The sequence below is a fragment of the Theropithecus gelada genome, chromosome 3 (assembly GCF_003255815.1).
Source record: "Theropithecus gelada isolate Dixy chromosome 3, Tgel_1.0, whole genome shotgun sequence".
Taxonomy (NCBI): domain Eukaryota; kingdom Metazoa; phylum Chordata; class Mammalia; order Primates; family Cercopithecidae; genus Theropithecus; species Theropithecus gelada.
Window position 1 is genome coordinate 153,157,843 of NC_037670.1, and position 13,080 is coordinate 153,170,922.

Genomic DNA, 13,080 nt, shown 5'->3' on the forward strand with positions numbered 1-13,080 from the left:
GATTCAGATAAATGTGAATAAGCTGAATTTAGGCAAGTTAAAGCATTCTGATAAACATGAAGTATACGCTGAATTCAGGCAGTTGTTTATCTTACACTGAGGTGATACTGCTCTCACAAGGTTGCTGGAAGGTTAAATAAGATCTGTAAAGCAGGGAGCACCCTGCCTGGCCCACAACAAGCATTAAATGACAGCTTTCCTACTATGTATTTCTCTCCCCCTTGTGTTGCCATCATAACCCGTTTCCTTTGACAGCGCTTTACAGTTCGCAAGGTGCTTTCATATACATTGTCTCATGCGATCCTCACCCTGTAAGGTAGACAGGGTAGGTGTTACCTTCCCCAAGCAGCAGATGAAGACACTGCGGATTTTAGCAAACATCACCTAGTCAAGAGCAAGCTGGGACAATCTTCTGGGTCCTCACCTGGGAGTCTAATGGGTTGGGAGAATGCTTTTCTGGTGGTCTGATCATGAGGTAAGAAAGAAGAGTAGCTCTCAACTGAGTGCAAGAGACCCCAGATGGGCTCACCAGCCCTAAGGGTCCTCAGGGAAGTAGTGGTTCCTGGAGCCTGGCTTCTTCCCCAGCAGGACCTCCATGAACTCTGCTTGGGAGTCCTGGCGGGGTAACTGGCAGGTCACGGGGAAGAATGGACCCTGCCTGTAGGCCCAGGCAGAGGAGCATCTGTGTGGCTCCGCTACGAGCTAGGGAGGAGCAGGAGAGAACTCAGGAGCAACGCCTGCTGGAGCGCAGCCGCCTGGGCCTGGAGCCAGCCTGGAAGTGGGAGGAGAGAGGCCCGTTCTAAGAACTACAGACTGCTGCTGTGGCTGCTGCTGATGTGGCAGGGAGAGCACATCTGGCAGGAGCTAACTGTCTGTGGCTCGTTGGTCTAGGGGTATGATTCTCGCTTAGGGTGCGAGAGGTCCCGGGTTCAAATCCCGGACGAGCCCTGCTTTTTCTGTCCGTTCTCCGCTGCCACATACATATACACCGCCTACCCCTTCTAGGGTGGAAGCAAAGAGATAGCCTCATGGTGTGTGGCTAAAGGACCCTGAGGACAAGCTGGCAGTCAGTCGCCCCATTGCCCTGACCTATACTTACCCCATTATTTCCACTGGGGCCAAACTGAGCAGGAGGGGACTGGCAGAGCATCTGGCTGGCCTGCATTTTATTTGGCAGAAAGACAGCCTGTCAGAGAGATCAGGACAAGGAGCGGGCTGGGCCAGAGCTGGAGGTCAGGATCAGGCAAGCTCTCAACATAAAACCCAAGCTATGAAATGCACTGGACTCAAAGTCCAAAAGCTAGGACGACAGTTACATTTCTGAGTCTCGAAACTTACTTCTCAGAGTTGTTGGGAGGATGAAATCAGAAACTGTAATGCACCCTAGAGATGTAGGGATTGCTAGGAATCATGTTACAGACAAAGAGAATCTAAATGGGAACTTCTGGCAACATGAAAGACTGGACTAAGGTAGCTATCCCTTCATCCAGTGCCCCCCCCACACACAAAGGGATGTTGGATAAAATGGAATTCAAAAATTAAAATGGTACAATCCCAACTTTTTTTTTAATAAAGGAAATTATCAGCTATCAGGATTAAAGAAGGAATGTAAAAAACAAACACAAAAAGCCGGGACAGTGGCTCATGCCTGTAATCCCAGCACTTTGGGAGGCCAAGGCGGGTAGATCACCTGAGGTCAGGAGTTCGAGACCAGCATGACCAACAAGGCGAAACCCAATCTCTACTAAAAATACAAAAATTAGCTGGGCATGGTGGTATGCACCTGTAATCCCAGCTACTTGGGAAGCTGAGGCAGGAAAATCGCTTGAACCCAGGAGGCGGAGGTTGCAGTGAGCCAAGATGGCACCATTGCACTCCAGCCTGGGCAACAGAGCAGGACTCCATCGAAAGGAAGAAAGAAAGAGAGAGAGGGAGGGAGGGAGGGAGGGAGGGAGGGAGGAAGGAAGGAAGGAAGGAAGGAAGGAAGGAAGGAAGGAAGGAAGGAAGGAAGAAACAAAGGAAGGAAGGAAGGAAGGAAGGAAGGAAGGAAGGAAGGAAGGAAAGAAAGAAGAAACAAAGGAAGGAAGGAAGGAAGGAAGGAAGGGCGGGCAGGCCAAAAAAAAATAGGGGCCGGGGAGAAGGATGTCACAATGGCCTATTGTTGATGTCACACACAGATAAGATAGACACCCAAGATCTGGAGTTGTGTCTCAATGCTTCCAGCTGTAGGATACGTGGCCTCACCTGCCAGAGGCAGGGAGCCAAGGCTGAAACCCCTTCATAAAGCTCAGAATATAAAAGATCCATCTTGTTCATCAAAAGAAGATTAAAGGCTGAGCACAGTGGCTCACACCTGCTATCCCAACATTTTGGGAGGCTGAGGCGGGGTGCTCACTTGAGCCTACGAGTTTGATACCAGCCTGGGCAACACAGCAAAACCCCTTCTCTACAAAAAAGTAAATTTAAAAAATTAGCCAGGTGTGGTGGTGTGCACTGCAGTCCCAGCTACTTCAGAGGCTGAGGTGGGAGCATCACTTGAACCTGGGAGGTTGAGGCCACAATAAGCCATGATCACATCACTGCACTCCAGCCTGGGCAACACAGCCAGACCCTGTCTCTGAAAAGAAAGAAAAAGAAAAGAAAAGTGGACTAAAAACCAGCAAGGAAGCAGAGAAAAGGGGTGGAAATACAAGTCAACCCTGAGAAATTGATGTTCTAAGTCTGACCAAGTATTGTATCTGGATTTCTGTTTTCATGGTGCTGAATCCAAACGAGAAATTAAATATAAACTTGGTTTATGACGCTTGAAATCCTTAGGAATACCACACAGCCACACAGAAGCAAAAAGAGTTCTATAAGACTATTTTCATATAACAAGGGCATATAGGACTCCCACCAAAACCAGCCAACCAACCAACCCATCAAAATTACAAAAACCCAAAATGTGCTGAAGAAGAGCTCACAATAAAAATTATGGACTTGTATAATATTAAATATTACAAACTTTCCCTGCTTTTCCCTCTGTCCAGAGAGATACAGAATGCTTTAAGTGCTCTGTGACCCAGCCAGCTGAAATGTTTTTCCCTATAGGCTTGAACCCAAGCTAGGGCCTTGAACATTCACAGGCACTGATAAAGGTGTTTAGGTTGTTGCTGAAAACATTGAAGGACAAACCATGTTGCTAAACATATAGAAGCTAGCCCTGTCCCCAGTCAAATTCCTGAAACCCTCATTTAAACTTCATAACCCAGCTCCCTCATTGTGGACACACCTAGGTAGAACATCCCTTGTCTTGCTCTCTGCCTTGAGGATCCACGACAGCTCACTTTGTACGTACATTCCCCTAATAAATGCTTTGGACCAATCCCCTGATGTTTACCACTTGGTGTTTTTGGAATCTCAACCAGCCCCGTTTCAGAACAGTTTGGGGCACTCCCTTGTGGAATTCCTGCTTTTGGGGTGATTCTAGCCACAGGTTCAGCTGAGAAGAAACAAAACTAGACAAGGAAGCAATTCATCATAAGGAAGGGTTGGTGGACACCACAAACAGGAGAGCAGTCCAAGAACTATACATGATAGAACAACATGAAAAACATTATATAATAAATATATGTAGAAGAATTAAAGACAAGAAAATAAACCATAGGGAAAAAAATCAAATACCACATGAAGAAATGAAAGACATAACCACTGAAATTAACGACTCTTAGCACCGGAAAATTATACTTAATAACAAAGAAGACATTAAAGACTCAGTGATGCATTAAACAGGAGATTATTAGACTCAGGCAAAGAGAGAATAAGTGAACTGGAAAAGAGAGCTGATGAAATCATTCAAAATCTGAAAAAGTCAGAAAGTGATAAGATAGAAAATATGAAATAATAGCTAAAAAAACATGAGTGAAAGAATGAGACAGACTAATATATATCTAATAGGAGTTCCTGAATGTGACTGAGAGAATGGGGAAAATATAATATTCCAATAGATAATGGTTGAGAATTTTAATGGAAGAAAGACACAGTCCTCAGGTTGAAGAGTCCTGAGCTCTGAAACACACTGTGGAGAAACTGCAGGATACTGAAGAAAGAGAAAAGTCTTTTTTTTTTTTTTGAGACAGGGTCTCACTCTATTGCCCAGGCTAGATTGTGGTAGTGTGATCATAGCTCACTGAAGCCTCAAACGCCTAGGCCCAAGCAATTCTTCCACCTCAGCCTCCTAAGCAGGTAGAACTACAAATGTGTGCCGTCACGTCTAGCTAATTATTTGTTTATTTATTTTGAGATGGAGTCTTGCTTTGTTGCCCAGGCTGGAGTTATTTTTTTATTTTCATAGAGACAGAGTCTTGCCATGTTGCCCAGGCTGATCTCAAACTCCTGGGCTCCAGCCATCTTCCCAAGGCACTAGGATTATAGGCATGAGCCACCATACCTGAGAAAAACCTTAAAACAACCGGAAAGAAAAATGCCTGTCTGCCTACAAAGATAACAATTATATTTGCAGCTCACTTCTAGCAACAGGATATTGATTATAGGGGGAAAAAAATGGAAAACAAAATATTATAGAAAAGACTTATTTTTTCAACCAGGTATGGTGGCTCATGCCTGTAATCCCAGCACTTTGGGAGGCCAAGGTGGGTGGATCACCTGAGGTCACGAGTTCAAGACCAGACTGGCCAACATGGTGAAACCCTGTCTCTACTAAAAATACAAAAATTAGCCAGGTGTGGTGGCACCCACCTGTAATCCCAGCTACTTGGGAGGCTGAGACTGAAGAATCACTTGAACCCAGGAGGCAGAGGTTGCAGTGAGCTGAGATCACGCCACTGCACTCCAATCTGGGTGACAGAGCGAGACACCTCAAAAAAAAAAAAAAAGAAAGACAGAAAGAAAAGAAAAGACTTATTGTTTTTAATTATAGAGAAAAATTTTGTCACTTATTAGCAGCAAAAGATTATAGGGAAAAACATCTTCAAAAGGCTAAGAGAAAATAACTGTCACCTAGAATTTGATGCCTACCAAATTTCCATTAAAAGGGCATGAAATAAAGACATTTTAAGATATTAACTGGGAATGCTGACCCCTCAAAGACTTACACTGAAATGTCACAAAGGGTAGATTTTATAAGAGGGAAATGGAAATAAGAAGGAACGGTGAGCAGAGAAATTTATAAATATGTTAGTAGATCTAATCAAGCCTTGAGACAGATGATGATGATAAAGATGGTGGTGGTGGTGATAATGGTGAGGAGGATGATTCCTGGGGTTAGAAAGAAGGGGAAACTAAAATACTAGATAGAAATATGGGAGATGGTGGGGAAAGAAGAACAGAGTTAACATGTTCTAAGATCTTTCTATTACTCAGAAAAGTATAGTGATATTGATTCACCGTAGACCTAAGTAAGAATGTTTAGAAATATATAAAGAGGTAATCACTAAAAGAGTAGAAATAGAATGTGTAACTTCCAAATAAGTGGGGGCCAGGGGATAAATAAAATAAAGCCACTGTTAGTGGTGTTTAAATTGGTCTAACTATATTATAGAGCAATTTGGCAATGGCTAGTGAAATTTAAGATGCACCTACCTATGACCCAGAAATTCCACTTCTAGGTATCCATCCTAGGAGAACTCATGAAATTGTCAAGGGCAGCATTGTTTTTAATATGGAAAACTGGAAACAGTCAAAATGTCAATTAGCAGAAAAATGGATAAATTGCAGTGTATTCAAACAATGAAACAGTATTCAGTAGTTAAAATTCATAAACTGGAGCTATATGAAACAACATGGATAAATTAAAAAAAAAAGAGTTTGCAGAAGAATGCGTACAATATAACACTATTTAGATAAATTCCTAAAACACACAAGTCACAATTATGTATTGTTGGTAGATACATTCATAAAAGGTAAAACATACATACAGGTAAAACTGGAAAACCATAAATAGAGGGCTACCTCGAATCAAACATGGCAAGATCTGACTGGTTGTAGGATTTCAGCTCTGTGTGCATGGTTATTTGTTAACATTATTCTGTTTACCATACTTTTTGCATGTTTCAAATACTCATATTTTTTTTCTTTTTAATGGAAGGATCTAGGCATTTAGAAATAAGGGTAAAGGGGGATAAATGGCTACATCAGTCCTCAAAGAGGATGATCTCCTGGGATGAGATTAGGAGGGAGGCTGAGCCCTGAGTCCAGGGATTACAGGGATTAATTCAGATCATCCCCCTAGGTTGATCACCTTGCTGACGTGCCCACCACTCCTGGCCCCTCAGAGATGCATTTCTGGACCACAGCCCACCTCCCTCATAGCTCTTAAGCTCTTTTCTCCCGCCTTTTAACTGCCCCCCTCCCTCAACCCGGTACTGGTCGGGCCAGGGTTTGACCAAGTTTGGCTCCTGAAAATAGACTGGTTCAGGTCTCCCTTGAATGTTCTCCCAAATCAAGGGTGAAAGGTGACCTGCATGCCAGAAGCCAGGGAGAGATTAGTCTTAATACTCAGGATCAGAGCTCCCTGAGGAGAGCTTGAACCTTGGATGTCACCGTCGACAATTTCCCTGCTGTGCCTCCCTCCATTCACCAAGAGGTCAGCAGTCAAGGCCAACTGTTAACGTGACCCTGCTAGCGGAGGCAGAACCATGAGGAGCTGCGCTGGGCAGAAAGAACAGCCAGTAAGCTTCCAGAACTAGTCTTTGCCAGTTCCCGGAGCACTGCATCCCTCAAGCCCCCAGTGCAGCTCCTTTCTACCACCCCTGACAAATGCTCTGCTCCCCAAATCTGGACAGCCTTGGTGTCTGCATGCAGTAAACCCTCTGCAGAAGGGGTCTGGGTGGGCTTATTCAACTTTCCCCACAACTGTGTCACCTTGGCCACCGGATCTGGAGTAGAATCCTGTCATCTGGGAAGCAAAGGAAACATCCTTGATCTCTGCTCATTGTCTCTCTGCTGAGATAATGAGAGAGGCAGAGGAAGAAAAAAGGAGCAAGGAGTAGGGGGAGGGAGAGAGACTTATAGACAACATCATCATGAATAGGCAACATTTAACACCACAAATATGAAATCATGTTAGATGATAAGATAGGGCATTAACTGGGTATCTGGGAGATCGACCTTTAACTCATTTATCCTGTGTCAGAAACTCGGTCAGATGCTGGAGATACAAAGATAACTGAGATCCCCATAACATTCAAGAAACTGGGCAGAGCCTGGACAACCCAGAGGTCCTGGTGCTGTTACAGACAGACAGACAGGGACGAGCACCACAGAAGCGCCTAGTAGGGCAGGGATGGGGTACCAGTCAGAGAAGGCCACCTGGAGGTGACCCCCAGCTGAAAAGTAGGGGAAGTCCAAGCAAAAAAGGGCTTCCTTCCCGTGGAACAGGAATGGCTTGTGGACGTGGAAGCCTGTGGGATGTCAGAGGCATTTGAGCCAGAGCAACTCCATCTTGAATAGGAGCTGGGTAAAATGAGGCTGAGACCTACTGGGCTGCATTCCCAGACGTTTAAGGAATTCTAAGTCACAGGATGAGATAGGAGGTTGGCACAAGACACAGGCCATAAAGACCTTGATGATAAAACAGCTTGCAATAAAGAAGCCAGCCAAAATCCACCAAAACCAAGATGGCAGCGAGAGTGACCTCTGGTCATCCTCACTGCTACACTCCTACCAGTGCCATGACAGTTTACAAATGGCATGGCAACGGCAGGAAGTTACCCTACATTGTCTAAAAGGGGGCGGCATGAATAATCCACCCCTTGTTTAGCATATCATCAAGAAATAACCATAAAAATGGGCAAACAGCCGCCCTTGGGGCTGCTCTGTCTATGGAGTAGCCATTCTTTATTCCTTTGCTTTCCTAATAAACTTGCTTTTACCTTATTCTACGGACTCGCCCTGAATTCTTTCTTGCGTGAGATTCAAGAACCCTCTCTTGAGGTCTGGATCCGGACCCCTTTCCTGCAGCGGGGGGAACGCAGACAATACTAGCCCTCGACCTGTCAGTGAATGTGCTAGAGAAGGGATCTGCGTGTGTCCCTGGCTTAGAAATCTCCCAGCCATTTCCTGGATGTGCTGGGGAGCCCCTGTTCCGAACTGTACCCACTTCTATCCTTGCTGAGACCTGCCGAGATGTGAGAACTGCCTCTTCAAAAGCCAGCACCCAGTGGACATAGCTTGAATAAAAGAGTGGTGAAAGACGTGAAATAAGCCCCCTGGGCTTCCAAATCTCCCTTCCACGAGAGTGAACATCAGTCGTGCCCACTCTCGCGGGCTACAGTGGGGGCGTGGCTCACAGCCCACCTGGTGTGGGACCGGAAGGGAAGGCAGGGCGGAGGAGAGGGGGTCTTCGGGCCCTGAGGCTTGGTGGGGCCACCGGAGGGCCCCCCTACGAGGGTCCCTGGCCCTGGTTCGGTAGGGGGTTGCGGAAAGCGAAAAGGTCAGGGCCCTGCCGTTCGCCCATCTGGGCCTCGACTTCCCTCCTCCGGCCCCCAGGCTGCCGAGGGGCCACCGGGCAGGGCTGAGCAGGGCCTGAGGCCGGAGTCCGCGCCGACTGCTTGGTGGGGGCGCCGGCCGGGCGGGGGAGGGAAGGAGGGAGGGGCGCGCGTGTCTGCGCGCTTGGAGGAAACAGTCCCACCTCGTCCTTTGCTGTCCCCATTGCTGAGCATGACCGGGCCCTGACACCTGGTGCAGAAGGGTCCCTGCGCACAGCAGACCCCGGGGGGACCCGCTGCCAGAACCAGGGGATCTCGCTCCTCCCTCTTGGGACAGCCTTAAGCCTAGGAGCTCCCGACACTGTCCGGGCCCCGCAGCTCCCTGCGCTCCCTCGGGGAGAGACTTGGGGCGTATCCGGGGTCGCGCTCACCCTCCCAAGCCGCCCCCTGCACCGGCTCAGAGCTCCCGAGTGCTGGGAGAGCTTCCGGGCGGCGGCGAGCGGCGGGGGGCGGTGTCAGGAGGCCCGGCCAGGCCCCGCCCCCTCTCCCGCCCCCCCCTTCCTGCGCACCCGGCTCGGGTCCCCGGGCTCGCGGCTGCGGCTTCTGCTCGGGGAGGCGTAAGGCGGCGGCGGGAGCGGTCATGGAGGCGAGCGCCGGAGCCGGCGCGGGAGCCGCGGGCTGGAGCTGCCCGGGACCAGGTCAGAGCCGCCCCTCCCTCACCTCTCCACCGCCCCTCCTTTCTCTCCTCCATCCCTCCTCCCTCCAGACCCCCAGGTGCTCCCGGCCTCCGCGGCTCCCCCTTCTCCGCCCAAAGTCTTCCTCCCTCCATCCTGGCCTCCACCGGGGCCCGGTCTCCATCTTTCCGGCCTGGGGCTGGGGCTTCAGCGCACCGGCCGCATCCTGTGTGGTGGTCCCTCCCCAGCGCGTCTCTCCACTCCAGTCCGACGGTGCTTCCAGCCTTCGGGGCTCCAGACCCCGCACCTCCTGCAGCCCCGGAGATTCCTGAGCGCGGGGAGAGGGTGGGGTGGGCAAGGTCCAGCGAGAGAATGAGAGGGGAGGGGAGGGGAGCGGTCGCTGCCCTACCCCTTCCCACACGCCCCCCACTCCTCCCTCCCTCCGTAGGCCACCTCACCCTTTCAGCCTCCTCTTCACTGGCTCCCGCCCTCTTTCTGTCTTGCCCCTCTCCTCCCTGTCTCGCCGTACTAAATACGCACACCCCCTCTTTCTGTGCAAGCAAGAGGGGCCTGGAACAGGGGGTTCTGAGGAGGCTGGGCGGCAGGACTGGGGTCTCCGCAGGCAGAGCGTGAGAGGTGGCGGAGAGAGAGGAGTCGCAGAGACGGGAGAGTGAGTCAGGCACCTCCACTGGGATTACAGATCCCAGAGCCCCGAGGAGCTGGAAAGCATGTCCCTTTCTTTGCACCCCAGCCCGCAGCCAGTCCCCCATCCCCCAGCCCTTCCTTTCTCCGTGCTCTCAGGACCCACAGTGACCACTCTAGGCTCCTATGAGGCTTCTGAGGGCTGTGAGAGGAAGAAGGGCCAACGCTGGGGGTCCCTGGAACGACGAGGGATGCAAGCTATGGAGGGTGAGTTTTCCCAAAAGGCTTCTTTCTTTCCCTTCCCCTCCTCCCTTAATTCCCTTCCTTCCTCCCTTTGACCCCCAGGCCTCTAAGCCAGGACACAGCCCTTCCCTCAGTTCATCTTAGCCCCTCTTCCTGCAGCTCAGAGCGCCAGCCCTTCCCAGGGCTCAGGCTTTGACGGAAGTTTAGGGTGCATCCCTTCGGGACCCCAATCAACCCCCAGCTAACCAGGTTGTGTGTCCCAAGGGAGCTGCCAGACAGAGAAAGAGGCCTGGCTGGACAGAGCTTTGAAGCAGCCTTTCAGCAGGGGGTTTGTCCTCACTGCCTGCCGACCCAGATCCCAAGCTGTCTCTTATTATAAAAAGCCAGGAACTGGGCATGTGAATTGTCTTTCTGGGGCCACCACCATTAACTTCGTATGGAAGCCTGTGGCTTTGGTTCTCTAGGATACCTTACTGCCTGAAAGAGATTGCCTAGGAGGGGGCGCGTGAGGCCATCCTCCCAACACACGTGTATCCCCACCACACCCATGTGACTTGGCAGTTGCTGCCAACACCAGGCCCCTGGAAGGACGCTGGTCCATTTTCCAGGACTTCCTGTGAAGTATTGCACGTTGCACATTCAGTATGGGCAAACCTGCTCCCCCTAAGAGGGACAGATGGCACGAGGGGTCCCAGACGAACCTAAGGCTGCTGATGTTAGATAAAGTAAGACCAGAGATTCAGAATTTTAAAACAAAGCAAACAATCATCATCCAGACAACATTTTGCTATTTATAGGGACTGCATTGCAGTAAAGGAGCGGGTGCTCACAACCAGAGGCTGGGGGCCAGCACCAAACCCCAGTTTTTTTAATGCATTAAAATAGCAGGCTTTCTTTTACACACAAGTACAGCCTAAAACTTCCCCTGAAAGCGGCTTTGTGGTCAGCAGAGTAGGAGGGGCCTCATATGGCTCAGCTAGGGGAGAGGAGACTTTGTGACATGCAGCAAGGAAAAACAAGGTGGACCTTGTAGAAAATTTCAAACAGGTATTTAATAATATACATTTGAAAGGGCACCAGCGTTTGTCCAATGAAACCTCTACAATCAGATATTTTCTTTCTCTACCTGCTGACGGGCAGTGCTTTCTTATTACGGAAAGGCTGATTTTTCACAAGCCACCTGGATAGTTTTTTGTTTGGTTGTTTTTGTTTGTTTGTTTGTTTGAGATGGAGACTCACTTTGTCGCCCAGGCTGGAGTGCAGTGGCTCGAACTCGCCTCCCTGCAACCTCCACTTCCCATTTTCAAGTGATTCTCCTGCCTCAGCCTCCCAAGTAGCTGGGATTATAGGCATGTACTACCACGCCCAGGTAATTTTTTTGTATTTTTAGTAGAGATGGGGTTTCACGATGTTGACCAGGCTGGTTTGGAAGTCCTGGCCTCAAGTGATCCACCCACCTCAGCCTCCCAAAATGCTAGGATTACAGGCATGAGCCAGCATGCCCGGCCAGTTTTGTTTTGTTTTGTTTTTGTTTTTAACTTTTGAGAAATCTCCAAACTGTAACTGTTACCCCATTTGACCGAAAGATCCACTCACTGTCTCCTTTCTTGACTACTTGTCCTGCTACTCAGAGGCCAGCCTAGAAGAAGCAGGTAATCCTGTGCAAGTGTCTCATGGCTGAGCGGGCACCAGCCTGCCCACAGGCAATGGTGGGAGGCTACCACGTGCAACGTTGGTCCAGGAAGGGCCTGGGAGGTGGAGGGGCTGCCTCTCAACTTGACCCTCACACCTGAGGATTCATCTTGAGTATAGGTCTTGCCCAGAGGCACCTTGGGGGATACCAGGTGGCACTAGTATATTATCTCTGCCCTGGGATAGTGAGTTTGAGGGCCCTGGAAGGACTGCGGAAAGGAAGTTGGTGCTGACTCCCTGGTGGGATGGCTGTCTCTCCTAGGGGAGGTGTTACTCCCAGCTCTCTATGAAGAGGAAGAAGAAGAGGAAGAGGAGGAAGAAGAGGTGGAAGAAGAAGAAGAGCAAGTGCAGAAAGGTGGCAGTGTTGGCTCTCTGTCAGTCAACAAGCACCGGGGACTGAGCCTCACGGAAACAGAGCTGGAGGAGCTGCGGGCTCAGGTGCTGCAGCTGGTGGCAGAACTGGAGGAGACCCGGGAACTGGCAGGGCAGCATGAGGACGACTCCCTGGAGCTACAGGGTAAGTGCCTGGGCCAGGGCCCAGTGCCCGGGCCCAGAGGCTCTGCACTCCCCTGGATCCGAGCTTGACACTGGTGCCCCTCTCCCTGCAGGGCTCCTGGAGGATGAACGGCTAGCCAGCGCCCAGCAGGCAGAGGTGTTCACCAAGCAGATTCAGCAGCTCCAAGGTAATTCCCAGGGCTTGGACCGGAGGGAGGTGGCCATCCAAGTGGTCACCTAAGTACTTTTTTCCTGAGGGTTTGACTGAAGCATAGCAGATAAAAATAACCAAATTCAGTAATTTCACCTCATTTTCCTCTACTAGTCTCATGCTTTTCCGCTCCTTGTCTCTCCATCCTCCTCTGTCCCCAGTTTTCTTTTTTTTTTTTTTTTTTTTTTGGAGGGGGTTTTTTTTTTTGCCCCGCTGGGTGGGCATGGGTGGGAGGGTAGCCCCCACCAGCAACGCCCGCCCCCGCGCCCCCCGCGCTTCTCCNACACTTTTCCTTAAACTTATTCATGTCACAGAGATCTTTATTCATATGTTTTACTGCTGACCTTCTCCCTATGATGATCGTATTATCCTGCCACTTCCCTTTTTCTTTTTTTTTTTTTTTTTTTTTGAGACGGAGTTTCGCTCTGTCGCCCAGGCTGGAGTGCAGTGGCCGGATCTCAGCTCACTACAAGCTCCGCCTCCCGGGTTCACGCCATTCTCCTGCCTCAGCCTCCCGAGTAGCTGGGACTACAGGCGCCTGCCACCTCGCCCGGCTAGTTTTTTGTACTTTTTAGTAGAGACGGGGTTTCACCATATTAACCAGGATGGTCTCGATCTCCTGACCTCGTGATCCGCCCGTCTCGGCCTCCCAAAGTGCTGGGATTACAGGCTTGAGCCACCGCGCCCGGCCGACTAG

At 49.9% G+C, this 13,080-nt stretch overlaps 1 protein-coding gene and 1 non-coding gene across 5 annotated transcripts in view; both read left to right on the forward strand.

Annotated features, from left to right (window-relative positions):
* The first annotated feature begins 876 nt into the window (after positions 1-876).
* On the forward strand, positions 877-948 carry TRNAP-AGG. Its single transcript has one exon. It is a non-coding gene; the product is annotated as a tRNA-Pro (tRNA).
* An 8,040-nt stretch (positions 949-8,988) lies between these two features.
* Positions 8,989-13,080, forward strand: part of CCDC136 (coiled-coil domain containing 136) — a 32,064-nt gene continuing 27,972 nt past the window's right edge. For 3 of the 4 annotated variants that reach the window (XM_025380827.1, XM_025380828.1, XM_025380829.1), the window contains exons 1-4: positions 8,989-9,124; positions 9,902-10,009; positions 11,940-12,194; positions 12,286-12,360. In XM_025380827.1, coding sequence (XP_025236612.1) covers positions 9,067-9,124; positions 9,902-10,009; positions 11,940-12,194; positions 12,286-12,360 — 496 coding nt within the window. In that variant the 5' untranslated portion in view covers positions 8,989-9,066. Of the gene's footprint in view, positions 9,125-9,564; positions 10,010-11,939; positions 12,195-12,285; positions 12,361-13,080 lie in introns of those variants that run through there. The other variant, XM_025380826.1, reaches the window with a different exon arrangement.